Source organism: Clarias gariepinus, chromosome 6, assembly GCF_024256425.1.
Source record: "Clarias gariepinus isolate MV-2021 ecotype Netherlands chromosome 6, CGAR_prim_01v2, whole genome shotgun sequence".
Taxonomy (NCBI): Eukaryota; Metazoa; Chordata; class Actinopteri; order Siluriformes; family Clariidae; genus Clarias; species Clarias gariepinus.
In genome coordinates this window covers 12,292,996-12,313,791 of record NC_071105.1, presented here as the reverse complement: position 1 = coordinate 12,313,791, position 20,796 = coordinate 12,292,996, and the positions used below count along the sequence as shown (strand labels likewise).

Genomic DNA, 20,796 nt, shown 5'->3' with positions numbered 1-20,796 from the left:
GTTACCACTAAAACACTAAAAATTGTAAGCAATTTTATAGAAGTTACAAGTGTGTGTGCATCTTCTAAAAATGAGAGGAAAAAAAGGAACACCCACCCAGTATATATTGCTGCTGGATATGTTTATTTGAACCAACATAACGGATTTCTTACTCATGGTGAAGTGAACCATGTAGAAAACAAACCCCCCTTTTTTAGGTACTTCAACTCCTTTAGACCTTAAATTAAAATCCGACTTTTATCAAATAAACCTTTCTTACCAATAAAAATAATAAGTTAAACCTCAAATTCTCAATGTCACAAATTGGCATTGGCCATAAAACATCGGACAAAAATTCTGAGGTCCTGATAATAATCAGTATTTCTGTACTTACTTTAAGGACCTTAAGTTACCAGAAATCAACAGGCTTGGACAAATCTTTTAAAATGAATGAAAATCTTAAACCATTTCTTCTGAAGAGAGGGACTTAAACTTAAAGTGCTCCATTTATAGTTGGGTAATACTGCACTTGACACCATACAGTAATACTGGGCCGTATACTTTAGTTCCAAAAAAAAATGCAGTATTACTCAAAATCTAGAACTTTTAAAATAATAAAAACGGCTAATATGCTTTCTTTAGATTGAGGTCTTAATTCTGTGAACTTAATTTTTGCATTTCCCTTAAATAAGATATCGCACTCCTCAAAAAATAAAATTTCTCATAAGATTTAACCTTAATTTGGAGGAGAATGAAATAGAAACATGGACAAAACAATGGACAATGCAATCAAACTTTCTCCAAAGGACTTAACAGTTAAACTTATATGAGCATACCTAGGACTTTTTTAACAAGGAAAACTAAAGACACCCTAATAACAGAAACCATGACAATATTCGTTTTGTTGCTGCAGGGGCCGCTGTTTCTTCCTCTTGTTAGTTAGTGTTGCTGTTGTCGGGGTTGTTGGGCCAGGGATCGGAGTTCCAGCGGCTCAGCGATGGGGGCCATGCGTTCCAGGGATTGTAGGTTTGGCCGAGGTCGGTGGGGGCAGGAGTGGCTGGAGCCGTGTGGCTGACCAAATCGGTGACTGGCGGGGAGTGTATGGTGGTGTCAGGAACCGTAGACCAGATGGAGTTGCTGAAGGACAGACTAGGAGACCAGGGGTTCCGGGACTTCCCCAGCATGGTCTAAAAATAGACATGGGTCAAAGGTCAGATACAATTTATAGATCAGCACTACAGAGTTGGGGAAAATTGTAAGACCAAATTGTTTTTTTTTTGTGTGTATACAGATTTTACTGTGAACATGGGCCACAAAATATGCACAAGATATTTTTCAGCGTGTCACAAATCACAAGAAAACAGATTTTACAATATACATAGTAACTGTTTACTGTAGACAGGAATTCCAGATTCAATTTAAGGTCAGTAAAGTGGCAGAAACGTCACTGAAACAAATGCAACTTAAACATAAAATGCATTTTAAGCTTGTAATATTTATATTAGACTATAATCTAATTAACACACATCTACTGGGAAAATTTGTGTGTTACACTAGCACCTTGTATAAAATTATTTTCCACTGTCCACAAATAAATGCAATAACACTGGGCCTAAAGAAGTAAATAACGACATGATTAGGAGCAAGTAATTAATTAGTTTGATTGTCTAGTTATATTATTTCTCATGCCTCATACAGTAACTGCTGTACTGTACTTGAGTATTATATTAGTAGGAATTGGGAATGTGATCTCAACCGTAAACATTCAAAACAACACCTTGCCTTTTTAGGCATTTATCTTCACAAATAATTTTTTCATTTCTGACTAGGAAAAATTAGCCGCCTTTGTCTTAATCAAACAACTTTAAGAATAGTAAAATAACAGAATTGGTAGTGCTGTCCCTGGTAGGTCTTACGGATGTTGGAGTGGTGGAGGAGCTGCTGCTGGTAGGCCAGGGGTTCGAGCGTTCAGTCCCGGAGTCCCAGATAGAAGAGGGATTATGGGTGTAATCAGGCCAACTTGACTGATGATCTGAATTCTTGGGCCCGGCTATATCACTGAACACTGAACAAAGACAAAGCAAAATGACAAATTATAAATGATCTCCTTTGTTTTATTTTATTTTATTTTTTTAATTAACTATACATGTCACAGTAGCTAGGGTTTTTTATTTCACACCGCATTTATATACCTGTAGTCAGGTTGAATGGGTTGTGCGTTCCAAATGTGGAAAAAGAATTGATGGGGCTATAACCAGGACTGCTGACATTATCACAGGGACTCCATAATCCAGAACTATTCATAAGAAAATTAACATTTAAACACACATTTCAAAAGCATTGGATTCACGTGCATGAATCAGCACATGGGATATGAGACTAATGTCTAAACTTGCCTATCAGAGCTGTCACTCTCCACCGATGTCATGTGAGGTAGGGTCACCTTTCCAGGACACTCTGCTTTTCCTGAGCCACTTCCACCTGTAAAATCAAGCACGCACACAGACACACACACACACACACACACACACACAATTAGTATTCCGGCACTAAACACATTTATTAAAATCATGTTACACTGTTCTGTTTAGAGAGCTATTTATTTATTTCTACACACCGGGACTTTTGTCATAGCCGGCAGCAACTGCTGCAAAGGTGGGATTTCCATTTTGGCCAGGCAAAGATGTGGACTTGACCAGTTTGTTCCCAGGAGCCTTCTTTGAGGTTGGTTCGCCGTAACTAAAGAAGCGTAATTACAGGATCAACATGTCAGTACAAGATCAACATGTGTGCTACTTGTACATATTTATGTGTCAAAGCTTATATAGGTGTACTTAAAGCTTTTATATAGCACTTTAACCATTTAAAACTTTGTGCTTTTCCACTGCAAAGATGATGACTTAGTTCCAGCGCAAAAATGCTGCTGGTCTGTAGGGAAAATCCTGTGACTCCTATGACAGTAAGTTTGCAATCTGCTAGAAAGTTTTTTTTCTTGACTAACTCTGAATTTACGAGTATGGAGGTGATAAAGTAAAAAGTGAACCGCATTCATGGTGGAAAAGGTCAAATGCACATTACATGATGGAGAGTGGGCATGTGTGTGTGGGATCTGGGATTTGAGGATGTGAATAGGGCTACCTGCTGATGTTCATTACACTGCTGTAGCTGTTGCGAGGAATCAGGGTTGGAGAAATAGGAGGGGGGGAAGTTCTGGAGATGGAAGAGAGGGGTCTTTTCAGGAAAGGATCTGCATTCATGGTCTGCAAAGAGATCTGCTGAAGGCTGTCTGCTTCTAAAACAAGAAAAGACAAATGTATGTGGTCATCAGAATAAAAAAATTAATAAATTTACAACAAAAATCTCAGCATATTCCATGTGAGGAGACGGTTCCTTATGTACATGCTTAGCAAACGTACGGTTGCTGACTTTAAGTGGAACGTCCCATTCTGGCGGAGGAGATTCCTTCTCCCCCTCGGAGCCACTGCTAAAGTCTTGCATCAAGCCATTGAACTTGGCCAGAGGAGATGGACGTCCTTCTTCCAGCTTTGCACCAGGCACTAAAAAAAAAAAAAAAAAAAGTTTCCAATTTATTACCAAGTGGCTTCGACAGGAAAAGTGTTACAAAGAGCACCTTGTCTAATGCAGAAGTTACACTTACATCTTTGTTTCTGTGGAGGTCTTGGTTTGGAGGCATTCTGGGTTCCTGTGTTGATCACGGTCTTGGGGAATGTCTTGCGCTGTTTGTTTTCCAGTGGAGTGACATAGGGCAGTTCTAGAGAACTTAAAGGAGCATGGAAATGTGTACATTAGCGCAAAGGATGAGTCAGAAAGTTTGTTAAATTAAAAGACAGAAGGGGGATGTGAAAGGAGTAATGAGATGTGCTTTAAAATAATGAGAAATTGGGTTCCAATTAACCTGGACTTCACTTGATTCTCCTTCTTTGTGGTTGTTTGCTTCTTGTTTTTGGGTTTAGTGGGTGATGGAGGAACTTCTTCCCGTACTTTTTCCACTGTAACCGTTTTGACTCTCTTCACTGGTTCCTGTGTAATAATAATAATGAACAAATAAATAATAATAAAAAAAGGCCATGTAAGTGTTGGACGATTAGGCCACATTGTCCTACATTGCAAATGAAATGACCAAGCTGTTGTATGTAAAATACCTCTTTAATATTAGTCTCTGTGTCTGGGTTTGAAGTCTCTGTAGTAGTTGAGGAGCTGTCGTCATTATCTGCAAGGGACTCTTTTAGCTCTTCTCCTTGGGTCTTTCCCTTTCTTTTCCTCTCTTTCTCTTCTTTCTTTTTTTGAACCTTCATTTTATTCTTCATTTTCCCTGTATTTTATAATAAAAATGGTAAACGATCAAAATGTTGTCTCTTTTTTAAAAAAAAACTATATAAAATTTAATGTTACAGCTTTAACACCGTGTTACCTTTATTTTGTGCAGATTGCGGTATGCTCTGTTCTATGAATGAATTAACAGCAGGAGACTCTGGCCGGTCCAAGTCTTTGTCCATGGCCACCACAAGCCGGTTGTAATCCTGATCCTCTGTGCTTTGACTTCTATGGGATTGAGATGTCAGGGTTGTGCTCAGGTTCTGCAGTTCTTCCAAGGGGTTGGATTGCTGCTGCTGTTGTTGTTGCTGCTGTTGTTGTTGTTGGTGGTGGTGGTGTTGCTGCTGTTGTTGTTGTTGTTGTTGTTGCTGCTGCTGCTGCTTAGAGTTTCGTGATTTGCGACAAGTCAGCTGGTTTAGTCCTGAGCTGCCATCTTTAATGAGCTGAGAGGAAGAAGGGGAGGAAGCTTGCATAGATGAGCGCCCTGAGCTGCCTCTGGATTTGCTGTCCCCTAAAACTGCGCTGCCATTCGAGCTGGAGTGTAGGCCACCCTGGCGCCCACCAGTTCGCCCACTCCCACCTGAACCATACGTTCCTCTGCTTAAGTTCTGGTGCGAGTCGCCAAAATCATTCAAGCTGAAAACCATCAGAAATGTTTAGTTTCCTTTTTTTTTTTGCCAATGTTGTTAAGTACGGACTATGCAGACAATATAAATGTCATCGACTTACTTTGCATCACTTTGTATCCGTACTATTTCCCTGAGATCAAATGGTTTTCCAGTCTCCATGGGAGAGTTGGATTCCACAGATAGGCATCGTTTGAAAGGTTCCCATATTCCCTGGGCCTCCAGGTAGGCCGTGGCGATAACCAGGAGGAACATAGAACTAAAGAAATCCAAGAAAGGTGGCATGTTCAAGTTGTGCTCTGACAGTAGGAATTATGCAACTTAAAATATCTCATCACACACACTGTAAGATGTCATTATATCAAGGGTAGAAAAGAAATTAAGGTTTACTTCAGCCAGACTTCTCAACATAAAAAAAAAAAAAAAAAAGTTGTATTTGTTATAAAAAAAATTTGATTAACCACAAGCCATTGCATTTTTTGTACGATTATAGCCTGAAACAATCTTAATTATACTCTCTTTTTTTTATCTTACAGCTCAAATTGTAGGTGGCATTGGAAATCTTTTCATTATAACAGAATTTGTACAACAAATTGATAAAATGTTCAGCTCTGTTGCTTTAGTCCTTAATAAGAATCAAGACTATTTAGATGACAAGTGCTGACCTCATAAACAGGGAGACAATGATGTAGAGCTCCAGCTCCCAGTTTGGTGGAGGGATGGTCTCCACACACGCTGCCAGCATGTGGTAGGGCAACGAGGCGTTTAGCACGAATGCAAACTCTGAGCCACCGGCTGACACCAACTTCAGCTCTCGGATAACTCGTGATGAAGTAAAATCTGGTGTAAACCTGTACCAAACATAGACAGATAACATTACTTTAACTTCTTATACAGATTGGGGGGGGACATGAGACCAACTTTAAAAATACACAATTTATAGAAATCTAAAATTTACCACAATTGAGGAGGCTTGCAAGCTGTGTCAGAACATACCCCGCAAGAGGGTATAAGTGTACCCCTGGGGCGCAAGAGGTGCCCAAAATTGAGCCACTGACACATAATGGTGAAAGTACTCCCTATTGAAACAGGAAGTGGTCACAGTTGCATTCCCAGCTATGGTAACTTCTGTAGGAACTGTGAAACTGAACCTAACGGTGGATCCCATTGTCAGAGATACATGGGGGTGGGCTCGTTTTACTCAGGGAACCAATCTCTCAGGATCCTTGTGAAGCTGTCGAGCCACGCCCTAGCAACCACTTTAGAGTACCTTAGCAGCTGATTCTGTACACTGTCATTATAAAAGGCCCAGAAGCCAAATTTTTGCCATGGCAAGCACCTCAACATTTTCTTCCAAAAAATGTACCCGTCTAGTTAGTTTTCCTATCAACCTCAGGAGGCATCTAATAAGCCACGTTTAAGCCTGACTTTCTCTAACAGGCAAAAACATTCACGGCTCCACAGAGGCCCAAGGGAAACATCATAAATATGCTTCTTCATATGTATTAATAGAGACTTATAAACTGGTGTTTACCCAGCAGCTTGGAGTTGGCTACACTGTCCTGATGCAGAAATAATTTTATTTAAGATTTCTTATTCACATTTTTATGAGATATTTAACTAGCCAAAAAAAAAAAGAAAAACTAGTGATCAATCAGAACCTGCATATTTCCATAATGGCCCTTTACGATACTTCCAACCCTTAAAAAGAATAAATAATTGGAAGCACTCACAGAATGATGAGGTCTTTCGATGTGTTTGGTTTAAGTGCAAATTCTTGACAGTTGAGAACTTTGAATCCATAGCCCTCGCAAGGGGTGCCACTGATCTCCAGAGAATGGATGTGAATCGGGAGAAGGCCTGTATTCTCCAGCCTGAACGTCTTCCTCAGGGTGAAATTTGGCTCCTTGGGTTTGTCTTTTTGTGTTAAAAAAAAAAAAAATACTTCAGCAAGTTTATGACAAAAATAAAATATCCTTAGACGAAACTAACCAACTTTGTAGTGTGCTGGACATTTTAATTCCAAGCACAACGTATCTAAACAAAAAAACAATCATCATGAAAAACCCTTTATGAACTGTACAATATTGTTTTATATACAAGGAATGCACAGACTGACCAAAGTTAAAGGAAGTCAGCAAAACATTGTGAAAGGTAGGGTATTGCAGGAAAAAAACCTCACGTGTTTCAAAACCACAGTCACATGTGCTAGGGATGCATAATGAAGAAAGTTTATCCCTTACATAATCACTGTAGCATGTGTAGCAGCATGTACAGTTCTTAACACTCGTGTGTGTGTGTGTGTGTGTGTGTGTGTGTGTGTGTGTGTGTGTGTGTGTGTGTGTGTGTGTGTGTGTGTGTGTGTGTGTGTGTGTGTGTGTAGAGGGGGGAATCTGGTCTTTCGAAAAGGCATCTTAAAACAGGAAGTGGGTAATAATTACTAAAGGCTCAAAAAGACAGGCTACAAGAGTAAGATGACTTGATTACGGCCTCTTAAAATTCTTACTGAAGATCACATTAATCCATGAACACACTCACTTTCTGTGCAGTCTTTAAGAAGTGCCTCTGTCATCTTAAATCTTAGAGAGCTGCCTGGCCCAGGATGCTTCCCAGCAAGCTTTAGACTTTCTCTGGTCCCCTGACCACGCACCATAATCAGGTCCAGCACAGTCAGGTTGTTCCTTTACAAACATGATGAAAAAAGAAAATACAATTATTTCACTCTTTGAGAACATCTGATGCTACCCAGCACTATGTCTATTAGTCTTGACTTGAGTGATATAAATAAGAATTGTAGATTGCAAGGAAAAAGAAAAGAAAGAAAAACAAGTTTGTTAAATGTTTTGCATCACAAAAGTTTAAGACTAAATGCAAAATAATTAGGACAGTTAAGAGCTCACCTGATTACTAACAGAGAGGAGACACTGTGATTGCTGATGGGTGAGAACCTGACCGTGAGTGATTTGGCTTCACCTGGCATAAGCAGCACATTGAAGACAGAGTTTCGTATCAAGCCCTCCGCAAATCCTGTAGAACTCACTACTGAGGACTAACACACAGCACACACACACACACACACACAGATGTACCACTCAGATGCAGCTAAACAGCAGAGAAACTGGCAATTTAATCAATAGTGTAAAAATAAAGAGTAAACATACAAGCACAAATACCACAAAATTAAATGATGATGAACTTTTGAATGCAGATTAGTAAACGCAGCTGGAAAGTGCAATAAAACATTATTATAGAGTCTTTGAGAAACCTAAGTGGACACTCACTTGATTCTGTTGAACCTCAAATTCCAGTGTACTTGTATTAATCTTGGACATCTTTTCATTTAGGAATCTGGGAAGGAAAAAAAAAAAAAAAAAAAAGAGTTAAAATGTTGTAGCTAAAACCTTATACAAAAAAAGGGGGAGGGAGGGAATCCACCAGAAAATAATAAAAATAAAATGTTTAAACAGACTGTTCTTGGTCTACTTTGGTCTAATGGCCCAGGTACATTTAATCCCTTTAAATAGGATCTTAAAAAGGTCTGCATAAACATTGTACATGACTTACTGGTAATAACTTTACTACCATAACTTTACTACTAACCATTAATGATGACTTTATGGCTATAGAGAAGTGTCTTTTTGTTTTAAAGTGGTGCTTATAGAATTTACCCACATATTTTTGTTATCCATCATCCTTAAAATGTGTGCTAATCACTAACTTATCACAAAAACCTAAATCGCAATATGGACCTGTGCAATTATTTAATTGCAAACACAGGTAAATAGTCAGACATTTATGTAGTGCGTGCCAATAATTTAAGCAATTGTTAATTAAATTTTTTTAATTATTTTGAGGTGACAAATATTGGGAAACAGTCTCTTAATTAAAGCATTTGTGACATTATTTGATGTTAGCCGAGATAAATACGTTTGAATACACTTAGTATTACATGTGGTACACTTAGTTAAATATTGTAGTTTAAATCACAAAGTGTCTAATTAATCGCAAAGTGATATTTTTTTATGCATTTGTTTTAATATCAAATCGGGCTGCCCTACCTTAAATTAGCCAGGTTGACAGTTGTCTAATTAAATATAATAAATATATATTTCTTTAAAATAAATAAATAAATAAACAAATAAATAAAAAAAACTTCTCTGAAAATCTGTGATGCTCCATTCTTGACATACTATCCATCTCTACCTCTATAGTCTTTGAACCGATGTGTTGTCTTTACGTGCATAACAAACAAATGCTTAAATTAAATTTACATTATGGCACTTGGCAGACGCCCTCATTCAAAGCGACTTACATCTAACCAGTTGAGGGGTAAGGCCTTGCTCAAGAGCCTGACAGGGGCAACTGATGGTCGTTGGGTTTGAACCTGGGATCTTCTGAACTGTAGTCCTGACTCTAACGTACTCTAACGACTGAGCTACCTCAACGCCAAAATGTGTACAGTTGTATAAAATAGCAACAGCTACAGAAAAAATTTATTCTGGTTAAGTATTTTTCAAGTACTTTATTTTCAGTTCACTGAAATGCTTAGCAAGGTCAGAATCTGGATCAAAAACTCAAGCCCAGATTTAAGCGCTGAATTGCAGATTCTTCAAAATCAGGTCATAGCTTTGTCTTAGTCAAGCAGCTAAACGAACAGAACTAAACAGATGTGCTAAATCAGGTTATTCCATTCATCTACTTTCCTTTACTAGCTTCTCAACTTACAAAACTTCTCAACTTTCCCAATGTATACACTTTCATCTCCTTAAGAGGAAGTTAAAGGTGTGATTTGACAAGCAAAGCAGATCATGTTGCTTTAGCACCCCTGTGGGTGCGGCATACACAAACAAAGAGGTTTAAAAAATAAAAAAAGCAAGAAAATCTAGTGAAGCATTTGGACACTAAATTCCCCCTTAGGACAAACATAGTCTCTTGTGAATACAAGTAATTCCTCAGAACAAATCTGTTTAAAAAAAAAAAAAAAAAAAAAAAACACTTCTGTACTTGGTTCCTACTTTCTATAAGTAGCAATTACAGAATGTGGTCTGATTCATCACCTGTCTTCAACTATTTCTGTAAACGCTGAGGGATTTGGGTAGAGGGCAACAGGAAGAACCTGCACGTAGACTGGAACATCAGCTGGGTTCTCCAGAATGATCTCCTCCACCTGTTTAAAAAACAAAAAACAACTTAAATAAATCTTGTGTGCATTGAGGCATGGTCGATCAAGAAATATTTCCCTTAACCACCAAAAGAAAAAGAAAAAAAAAGTGTTTTTGTTGCACCGTCATTTATTTTATTGAAAAAAGTATATGTAAATGAATGTATGATGATGCACTTATCTAAAAATAATTATTGTTCCATAGTACGTGTATCTTATTTTGGCAATGATATTTCAGAACAGGGAAATCTTGTCTACACACAATCATGACCTATAGTCATAGTAACTGAATCATTCTCTTTGTGTGTAAACCTACTTACTCAGTGCTGGAAAGCATAAAATATTGTTGAACATAGATGTTTTTAGGTATTACATGAGAATTTAATCCATTCTGTACATCTGTTCGAGTGCAGAAGCCATGACGGGATGTGGTGTGATTTACATCTACTATGCAAAACAACAGCATTTCATGATTTAGTAAAAGAAGATGAATTTATCCTCGTTAACATTATAAATTGGTGTTGATGTGCACAAATCAAAAAGCAGAAAACACATATTTGCTAAATTCACATGATAATCATCACCAAGATTATTAAATGACAATTATTGTTTCAATTCTCCCCCCCAGGAATGAACGCTGGGTATTTATCGTCTTTAATCGATAAATCAAACATCCAAATAATATGCAATTTTAACACTTAAACAAATGTAAACGAGTGTGTGGGAACTCACCGATGAACTATTAATGTTGGTGAGGGGAAACAAGACTTGCTGTGAGGAGTTGATCAGTGAAGGCCACGTGAGCTGTGCTGATATCTTGGCCTGCACCTTCTTCTGCAGATCTGTGTTCACTTCAAAGAATGCCTCAATCCTAGAACAACAAAAATCATCCTTTCATATTACAAACAAGCCCTTGTATACCGAGTATGAAATCTGATTTGGATACAAGTACTATCTGTATGCCAGAAAGCCATGCTGGGACTCACGCAAGGCCTGACTGTTCCTTCAGCTCTTTCCATCTCTTCAGAAGCTTCTGATGTAAATCTACATCACTGTCCCAAATGTCCTCCAGCATAGCAGGAATGTGTGGTCTTACTTCAGCTGCAAACATAACCATAGCAAGCAAGTGCTTAAAAATACAGGAAAGGAAGGAAAACAAAACAAAACAAAAAAAAAAAACAACCTACTTACATTTTAGTACAAATGGTAATCCAACATAGCAGTGATCGCCACATTGTATACTGGGATCAAAATAAATATTCGCTATCTGCAAAAGGAAAGAAAAGAAATACATTTAAAAGCAATTGTTAAGATTTTAAACTCTAGTTGCTTTAAAATGCAGTAGGTTTCATCAATGGAACGAAGTACATGACTGGTGAAACTGGACAGACACCTTGGTTTTGCGCCTGGGCTCCAGCTCCACTCTGTTACTGCGCAGTCGTTTATAGTAAAACCGTACGTCCTCGCTGAGAGAGAGGATCTGCTGGAGCCTCACTTTCTGTGAGAATGAATTCTGGATGCTAAGACCCTGATGAACCACTTTTCCCTAGAGAGAGAAAATTAGTCAAATAAATCAATACTAATAAAACGCCACGCTGGAATTAATACACATCATTCAGCCCAAAATAAAAGCTACAGTACATAAAATGTAGGTTTTATTATATCCCAAGTGCCATCATAAGAAAGACATGGTGTGTGAAGTTTAATTTTTAAGTTATACACTGTATAACGCACTAATAAGGAAAGCTAATAGGTTACAGTTTAAATAATTCAGATGTATGTGGCTTGTTCAGTTGGATGTATGTACAAGAGGCGGTCATAAATACATAAATCACACTATAATATAAAAAAAATGGAAAACATTTGCAAAATTATGTCTCCGGAAATGAGCACATTCACGAAGTACATTCATTTCGTCTTGTTTAAAAAAAAAACCCGTGGTGTAGTGGTGATGCTGCTAGAGTCAAAACCAAGGCGAAGCGTCGTGGAATTCTCACGAAAGGAGGGGTTTAGGTCACAAAACAGTGAAACTTGTGGGTGACTTTAGGTACGAAATTCTGCCCCACCCGCCTAGTCCCACTACCTCGCACCCAGTGAGTTCTCCCTTCTCGATTATTCGAAGAAACCACTAGGACTAAGCTCACAATCAACATTACATTTATTTTTCTTATAATAACAATAATTTTTAAAAAATGAACGCCCCTCGTAAAGAGATTCTACATAAATGTACAAATCAAACCATGAGTTAGAGCGTCTAGAAGGATTTCCTGAGAAGGACAGTGATTCAAGCATTAAGGTAGCTCCTATATTACTACGACAACTACTAGCTTTCACTATGTTACAAAATTTTTGTCTAAAACTAAAAACACAAACCTACAGTATATCAAATTAAACTAAAGCCAAGTTTAAGACAGGTGTGTAATGTTTCATGCCAAAAAAGAAAACTAGTGGAAAGTGTTTGATTTATTTTCATTCTTCGCCTTTTCAGTTTAACCCAATACTAAGAAAGCAAACTTAAGATTTTTGGCAGAACTGTTACTGTAAATTAAAATACATATTTGCAGTTTGACCTTGAACTGCTTCCTGACATTAAGACAGGATTACCATCGTTATTAAATTATATCGATACTAAATAACGATTATTATTATAATCAATATTTAGTTATAAAGTACAAGTACAAGCGTAATCTAGGGGTCGATGGACTTTGGGAAACAAAGCTGAACAAGTAAGAAACTGTTGCACTGAGACAAATAAATTAGAATTTTAATGAAGTCTGTCCTGTATGAAATATGCTTTAAATTAACAAAGCCAGAAACAGATGAAAACTATTACCTAAAAAACAAACCTGAGGACAACACAGTGTAACTAAACATATCTAAAACATGTTTAATAAGAAAGGAATTGCTAATAAACTGCTGTTGCAAAAAAGGAAGAGCACTTCACCACATGCCTTTATTGGGACAATAATCTTTGTAATTCAACTTCACACCCTCTAGCTGATTTTTCTATAACAGCTCATACCGTTTGTTTATGTTTAAAACATGCAACTGTTATGAAAATACTACAACCTTCATTTAAAAAAGGTAATTTTAAGGTAGTGTACACTGCAAAAATTAAATCAAGTGAAAAGAGAAAGATTTATTATTGTGTCATAAGATCATGATAAAAATAAATTTCATATTATTTAACCCATTTTTAGAATTTTTTTTATTTATTTTTTTTTTTTCAATTTGGAAACCAAATAATTCAAGCATAATAAGACAATTTCACATCATACAATTTACACTAAGAACTGTCTGGAAATCCTCAGATTAACACATTTCTGTTTTGTGTAAGTGACATCATGCAAAATCACATGTAACTACAATAACTGGGCAAAAAAGTCTTGAGTCACACCTCATTTCTTCATACTCAGTTAAATCAAGTAAAATCATGTAGATTATATCCAAGAAACGGGAACACACATTTCATTGTGACAGGCGGCATTGTGCCTGCAGACACAATTTAGAAATTGGTTGTTTTTATGTAACAACCTCAGCAGCAACCTCATTTCCCCTCTCATCTGTTCCAACCACTTAGCATTCAGCATCATCAGTATATACTAATTACCACCTCATCATTTGTCATCTGCACCTGTTCACTGGTTCATGATGTTTTTTTTGTTGTTTTTTGTTTTTCGCTTCAATGATTTAAAGATCTGTGTAGCTTAACAAACAAAACAAAAGTAAAAGATTCCTCTGAAACTGCTCAGGTACCAAAAGTGGGAGGCAAAAACCTGACAAAAAATGAGAGCCAGAAAGTCCTTTAAAAGGCCTAAAGAACTATTTCTCAAGACTTAATTAAATTACAAGAGCGTCTGTCTCTTTGGGAGTAAAATGTATAAAAAATGAGGGGGCTTATTGCACAAAAATGTATGTTAGGAAAGAGAATCTCCATAAACCTGGCAAAGTCCAAATCAGCCAAAATATAGTGTAGTATTAGTAATAGTATGTATTAAAATCCAATATGTATAATATAAAGCCATTAATTTGTCAAGATTTTCTAGAGTCACCCTGCACTGTATGTTCAGCACATAGAACTTACCGGAAAGGTGGGAGGCATGATAATATGTTTGGGTGAGCAGCTTAATGTTCCAACAGCTATAAGAGCCTTTACTGGGATGGTCAATATCTGAAAAAGGAGACAAAAGAAATGAACTCACTCTCTGAACACCACACCTGAGCACTTAGACTTGTACCGGCTACAGTATTTGTGCATCAAAGAAACACACCTCATAATCTGTAGTGATGTGCACAGCTCCATCGTACACACCCTCCAGTGCTTTAGCTATCAGGGTTACTTTAAACGCTGCATAATAGCCAGAAGCTAATATGACCTGTAAAAGAAAAGAGAAAAACAAACGTGATATGACTACGGTTTACATATGCTTTTCCTGAGTAAAGGCCCTTCTATGGACATGTTAAGCAAAAAAGGTGCAAATACTTTTTTTCATTCAAGGGCATGCAAAACACAGTCAGGACTTGTGTGTATCTACTCCAGATTTCTCAACCAAACCATGCTCATGCTCAAGCATGTTCAGGTCCATGTTTTTGCTATAAAAAAAAAGCATCTGAACTGTCAGTGCTGTGTTGTTAGGCTAAGAAATAAACATAGTTAATGAAAAGTGAGAGTAAAGCCTTATGTTAAAGTAACCCGAGTTTGCGTATGTGTGCCTATGCTTATGTGCATTAATATTCTTACTGTTTTATAATGAGCCACTGAAGTGTTCTGAAGCTCCTCGACTTGGCTCAGTGCAACACTCCTGTTTCCTTTCTCTGTGGTCAGCAGCTCCATAGACAAGCTGTCTCCTGTCACTAGCCACGACTTTATTTCCAGCTGTGGAGCATATATCACTTAAGTTAGAAACAGTGCAGTACAAATACATCTTGAAAGAGAAACAACAAGTCCAATCCAATCTAACACGAACAATTTCTTCATGTTCGTAGTAACCCTGATGCTTGTCTACTAATGGACATAAAGCAGTTTTAGCAATTTGAGCTCACATGACCCCTTACCTCTATAGGGTTGTTGTTGACAACCACGAAGACCAAACTGCTGGTGTCCGTAGCACTGAGGATGCCAAAGTCCAGGATATTCTCTTTAGAGCTGGGTGAAACGACGACAGTCTTTGGAAAGAACACAGGTGATTTTTAATTTTAGGTGATTAACTAAAAATAAATAAGGCATACATAAATAATAATTGTTTATTCAATCATTCAAGACAGCCTGCATTACCTTTTCAATTAATTTCTCGTGTGAAAGGGACTATCATTTGTGATTTAATCTTTGCATGATTCCTAATGTTTTCACAATTTGAGTCCTGGAATATGTAAAATTGTGTAAAAGTCAGGTCGTCAGCTGACTTTTTGTTGCCACATAACATTGCTGGTCTAGACCTGACAGCGTTTGGACTGAAGAAACCCCAGATCATAACACTACCTCCAGAAGCTTGTACAGTAAACGCATCAAATCACATGGCATTTTTCCATTGCTCCAAAATCCAATCTATGCTCTCTAGCAAATTTAATTTCTTATTTAATTAATTTATTTTTTTATCCATTAGTCTTATTAACATGTAATTTTCTTTTGGCACAGCCACTGATAATCCCAATCCTGAGAGTTCTCATCACACTGTGCATGTGGAAACTGCTAAACTGTGATTTCCAAAACGTGACAGTGTATGATAATGTGTTGGATAGTCCTAACCTAACTCGTGTCATTGTAATGTTTACTTAACTTGATGTACGCCAGTAATTTGATCCTTCTAAAACAGCAACCTTGTTTTGTTTTTGGCCAGGACCGTGCATAATGTAATAGAAAAGAAGGGTGTGTGCAGTACAGGGCCCAGATATCCCAGAATTGTTACTACTCAAGATATTTGTTGTGATGCCTATTATTGTGTCTACTTTAGTGGATTCCTCATGAAGTAATGACATGACTTTCTTACTGGACAACAGTGTTAGATCCGTAATCTAATCTTGTTTACAATAAACACGCTTCTCACTTGTTGTGTTAGGATCATCATGTCTAACAGGAGATTTTTTTTTTTTTTTTTACCGTTCTGTTGGAAATAAAGAAACAGTCACTTAGAGACTTTTAGAGTTGTATACCTCCAGAAAGCCAGTGTAGGCCCTGACAGGGAGGTGGAATTTGGATGCGTTGGTGACGAGGAGGATGTTGCTATCAATGTGGATAGAGGGTCGTACAGGCCGGAAGAGCAGGGAGAATATGTAGCGGGATTCGTGAGGAGGGATGAGGACTGGTGTGGTAAAATTATGCACCTGAAACACACACACACACACACAAATTGTTTGATACGGATGTAATGCTTACAACAGACAATCCAAACACAGTTGCGGTGTAAAAACACTTATTCGATAACAATGTTCACCAAAATATCCATATACGGACAAAATAAGGATGCTGAGAATGTTTTTTCTAACTGATTTAGGGGGATTTTGGTGTTGCTTGATGGAATGTCTATGACCTTGTAACTTAGTGACTGCAGAAACAACACTGTCCTGATTTCAGTAATCCCACATATTATTTTCATAACATGCCAGCTGAAGCAATCGACCAACTTCAACTGTAAAAAACAAAAAATTCTAGCTCATGGGGCAGTGGTAGTGAAGCCTGTTAAGACACTAAGTTGCTGATTGGAAGGCTGGCAGTTCAAGCCCTTTACCCCTGTCTGCTCCAGAGGCGCTATATAATGGCTAACCCTGCGCTCTGACCCCAGTCCCCTAATGAGAAGCTGGGGTATGAGAAAAAGAAATAATTTGACTGCACATTTATGTATGTGTTAAATAAAAGTTTGGCTTAACTTAATTTTTTATACAAGCATCCAGAAAACAGTATGAGCTGAATGACTCACATTGAACATCCTGACATCTTCAGGAAGGGAAACATTGTGGATTCGAATGGCGAAGTTGAAGGTGTTGGTGAGGTAGATGGGCCGGTCCACTGGATCTACTGGACTGTCTCTGATGTGGAACAGGGTGGCTGTATGGTCAAAGCCCAGGTACCTATAATAGAGAAAGGAAATGTCTTTCCTTAAGGAGCCAAGACATATGTCTTATAATAATAAATAAACAAACAAGAATTTAAAAAAAAGGGCAAAAATAGCTGACCCCTCTAAAACTTCAGCTTGGTAAGGAATTTCAAGTTTTGAGTAGCTTTTCTCTTTCGCTTTTACTGTTATTTTACCAAAAAACTGGTCTGGTCTTCTTGCTTTTGAAGCTGAAACAGCAAAAAATAAAATAGAAAAACAGAAAAAACATTAGTTTTGTAATACAGCATGAAGGAAGTGCCATCACAGTCTTCATTTCTTCAATTATATTCTGGTATACCAGTTAGCAGTTTATTTGCTAGTAACTTGCTGGCTGGTGGTAATAAAAGAAAAAAGTTACAGCATAAAAGCCTGTCAACCCCCAGCCCAGCTAAAAGTCTGATACACACCACACACTCCAATTTCCACACACTTCAAAAAGCTGCTCATTCTGTTTATTATATGTCCTTAGCTGCATTGTAATATTTTCATTACTGGAACTATGGCCAAACTTTGTGTATGTAGACGTGTTGGTGGGTCTATTTATTGAGACATTGCAACATTTTATTTTATTTCTAATCAAAAGAACAAAGAGATTCGCTCATTTTGATGAATGAGATTCAAAGAACTGAGTCACTAAAATGATTCACGGTTTCCGTCACTACTGGGTGTCTTTAAATTTGCAGCTAACAGGATGTGATAACACTTTACAAAAAGCTATATGTTACTGTAACATGGCAAACCTATGAGTTAACAAAAGATAATTATGGAGTCACAGTCTTAATCTTTTTATTTATACATTTATTTTTATTTATTTATTTATTTATTTTTTATAACTGTAGCACAAAGTAATTGCTGCCTTGACAAAAAGTCACCAAGTCATTAAAGTATGTCTTGTCTATGACCTATATTCTGCCCTCGCATCCCAACTAGAAATACGATTGTTATTTTCTCTTCTTCTCCTTTTCCGTCTTTCGGCTGTTCCCTTTCAGGGGTCGCCACAGCAAATCACCTGCATTCATCTAACCCTATCCTCAGCATTGTTTAACCATGAGGTGACATTGTCTGTTTTACGCCAGCCAAAGTGTTACATAAGAGCTTTGCACCTGCATGATCAGAAGTCTGAAAAGATCACATGTCACTATTCTTGCCAAAACACCCAGTAAAAACTGTTCCATGGTCACACAACTGTGAAGAGTCTTTTATGTTGAAAATGACAAACCAAATAAAATGTTTGGTTTACAAAAGACAATAACAGCTTATAATGAATAATGCACCACACTAGAGAGAATCAATTACGGTGAAGAACAAAGGAAAAATACGACACAAACAAAAGCTGCACTTACCATCAAAATTTATACTTGCAACTTTGGTATATCGGCTCTCTCCTGCTTTTAGTGTAACCTGCTTAAATTCAACAGCAATGGCTTCATTAGCTGGTGTTGGCCGAACACTCTGCGACACATAGAAGGTTTGTTTAGTAATAAATTAAAGATAATGAACATAAGTACTAAGAAAAAATATAAGGTGGAAAAGCCCTACCATAATCGATACATCTTTTGTTCCAGAATTTAGAAGATGCAAATTTAACTGTTTTGGTCGATCTGTAAAGGGTAAAGAGTTTTTTTTTTAATGTGTACATTTCTGTTCCAGGCCTATATTAGGAAACACTACTATATAATTAAAGAGCTCAAGCCGTGCTAAGGCTACCTTGGGATCGAAGTGTACCAAAGTCTAGCATCTCTATTGAAGAGTATATACCAGGTGCTGGAAAAAGAAATGAATCCATAATTAGACAGGTTTTCACATCGGAGCTGAAAACGCAAGGCTTGTAGTTTTGACTCGGACCACCCTTACCTGAGGTTACCTCCACCTCTACAGGAAGGATGATGAACTCGTCCTCGTTGGAGGCGTTCGTTTTGATCCTGATGAAAGCTGTGTGGTTGTCAGCATCCCTTGAGGAGAAGCTGGCTCTCATTACGCCCTTTGTCTCAAACGGGGCAATTTCCTAAAAAAAAAAATCAGGACAGATAAATAAAATACAATTAAATGATAGTCAACACTATTAATGCATACTAAAGCACGAGTGCAAATAAATTCAAAATCTGGTAATTTTGTGATGACCGGGTGCGTACCCATAACTTTTTGGTGCCGCCTTGCTGACCAGTGGGCAGCTCTAGATGTAAATCACCCCCACTTGAGTACATTTCCACAACCTGAAAGAGAAAATCTTTTTTTTTTTTCTTTCTCTTCCAGACGACACTGGAGAGACACAGAGACATCATATGCATCACTGCATGTGCTGTAATAAAATTACCTGTAGTGGCTCGCTGTGTGGATTAAAGATGTTTATAAGTGGAGAGAAGCTGCTATTCACAGGGACCCTGGCCCCTACAAAAGGCCGGAGTCTGTAAGGGTTAGGGACGCCCACACCAAACACCTAATAAAAAAAAAAAATAATAAAAAATTATTATTTTACAGTCTAGTCAAATTTGTATAGTTCACCATGCCAGTTCATGACATCCTACTACCTTACCTGGTACGTGAACACTCCGTGGTGAGATGTGTTAATAAATAACGTATTTTCTACATTCCCTACTACTCGAGCTAGAAAAACCACATCGAATGAGGTGTTCCCTCCTGGTGGAATTATCTGGAAAAAATTCAAAATAAATAAATAAAACTGCAAACTGTAAACTGTTTCTCACATCACTTCGCCTTAGTGTTCAATCCACATTTGTTTTTAGGTTTGAGATTTGGTCCAGTTGACCTACACCCCACTTCCTACCACTGATAAAATCTCAGGCTAGGGTGGAATTCTACAAGAAATAACCTTTTTAAATCCTAAACACGGACAATTACTATCAAAACGTGGCTTAAAAACGTGACGGCTGATGAGACATTAGCGCCGAACGAGTCCTGGCCAGGTTTAACGTGAGCTGTATTCATTTCAGAGGGGCAGCATGATTTAATCGTGCAAGTGTCAGGAACAGGTGGGATGTTTGCAATTTATTACTGTCTGGAGAGTATGAGTGATACACAGTGACACACAGAGAACACTTTAAATTTGACCCCTTAGGCTTTTAATGAGCTCACAGACTGATCTGACATGGCGGCGTCATTCATGTATCGAATAACAAAAATATATGATGCTAAGATTTGACCCAGGTTTTAAAAACAAGTTGCAGCTCGTGTTGAGCCATTCTGTCCACATGACGGGCAAAGCTTCTAGCAAGTGCATCAAAGAGGAAATGTATGGCTGCTTCCGTCCTTTTTTAGGTTTTAAACAGGAAGTCAACATTAATCCGACTGCTGAACAAAACATCCACACATTAGATGCCTGTTGTATGGTGTGTGTGTGTGTGTGTGTGTGTGTGTGTGTGTGTGTGTGTGTGTGTTTTGAAAGATGATAAACCACTTACCCTACTCTGAAAAAATGATGCATGAAAATGCGCTGTTGTTGCTGATATTGATATTAAACTAATTTCTTCTGAACTTGGATTGTGCAAATAAACTTTTTCCATTTTTGGCATCCCAACTGGCCTAAGGAGCAAAAAATAAATAAATAAATAAAAACACAAGAAACATGTGATATCCTGAAATTAAA

General features: G+C 37.6%; 1 protein-coding gene across 1 annotated transcript in view; it reads right to left on the bottom strand.

The window, feature by feature from the left end:
- Nucleotides 1-102: 102 nt before the first annotated feature.
- tmem131 (transmembrane protein 131) overlaps nt 103-20,796 on the bottom strand; it is a 53,546-nt gene continuing 32,852 nt past the window's right edge. Inside the window, exons 5-41 of the mRNA XM_053498559.1 lie at nt 20,612-20,732; nt 19,726-19,842; nt 19,507-19,629; nt 19,325-19,405; nt 19,047-19,197; nt 18,900-18,956; nt 18,732-18,793; nt 18,536-18,644; nt 17,272-17,380; nt 17,016-17,166; nt 16,252-16,422; nt 15,157-15,267; nt 14,843-14,977; nt 14,373-14,477; nt 14,186-14,272; nt 11,495-11,647; nt 11,293-11,368; nt 11,088-11,202; nt 10,834-10,972; nt 9,998-10,107; nt 8,222-8,288; nt 7,841-7,989; nt 7,479-7,621; nt 6,674-6,857; nt 5,606-5,791; nt 5,044-5,199; nt 4,412-4,950; nt 4,143-4,312; nt 3,896-4,020; nt 3,638-3,759; nt 3,396-3,536; nt 3,118-3,271; nt 2,597-2,718; nt 2,376-2,460; nt 2,172-2,275; nt 1,896-2,044; nt 103-1,166 (exon numbers count right to left, since the gene is read on the bottom strand). Coding sequence (XP_053354534.1) covers nt 915-1,166; nt 1,896-2,044; nt 2,172-2,275; nt 2,376-2,460; nt 2,597-2,718; nt 3,118-3,271; nt 3,396-3,536; nt 3,638-3,759; nt 3,896-4,020; nt 4,143-4,312; nt 4,412-4,950; nt 5,044-5,199; nt 5,606-5,791; nt 6,674-6,857; nt 7,479-7,621; nt 7,841-7,989; nt 8,222-8,288; nt 9,998-10,107; nt 10,834-10,972; nt 11,088-11,202; nt 11,293-11,368; nt 11,495-11,647; nt 14,186-14,272; nt 14,373-14,477; nt 14,843-14,977; nt 15,157-15,267; nt 16,252-16,422; nt 17,016-17,166; nt 17,272-17,380; nt 18,536-18,644; nt 18,732-18,793; nt 18,900-18,956; nt 19,047-19,197; nt 19,325-19,405; nt 19,507-19,629; nt 19,726-19,842; nt 20,612-20,732 — 5,131 coding nt within the window. The 3' untranslated portion in view covers nt 103-914. The remainder of the gene's footprint in view (nt 1,167-1,895; nt 2,045-2,171; nt 2,276-2,375; nt 2,461-2,596; nt 2,719-3,117; nt 3,272-3,395; nt 3,537-3,637; nt 3,760-3,895; nt 4,021-4,142; nt 4,313-4,411; nt 4,951-5,043; nt 5,200-5,605; nt 5,792-6,673; nt 6,858-7,478; nt 7,622-7,840; nt 7,990-8,221; nt 8,289-9,997; nt 10,108-10,833; nt 10,973-11,087; nt 11,203-11,292; nt 11,369-11,494; nt 11,648-14,185; nt 14,273-14,372; nt 14,478-14,842; nt 14,978-15,156; nt 15,268-16,251; nt 16,423-17,015; nt 17,167-17,271; nt 17,381-18,535; nt 18,645-18,731; nt 18,794-18,899; nt 18,957-19,046; nt 19,198-19,324; nt 19,406-19,506; nt 19,630-19,725; nt 19,843-20,611; nt 20,733-20,796) is intronic.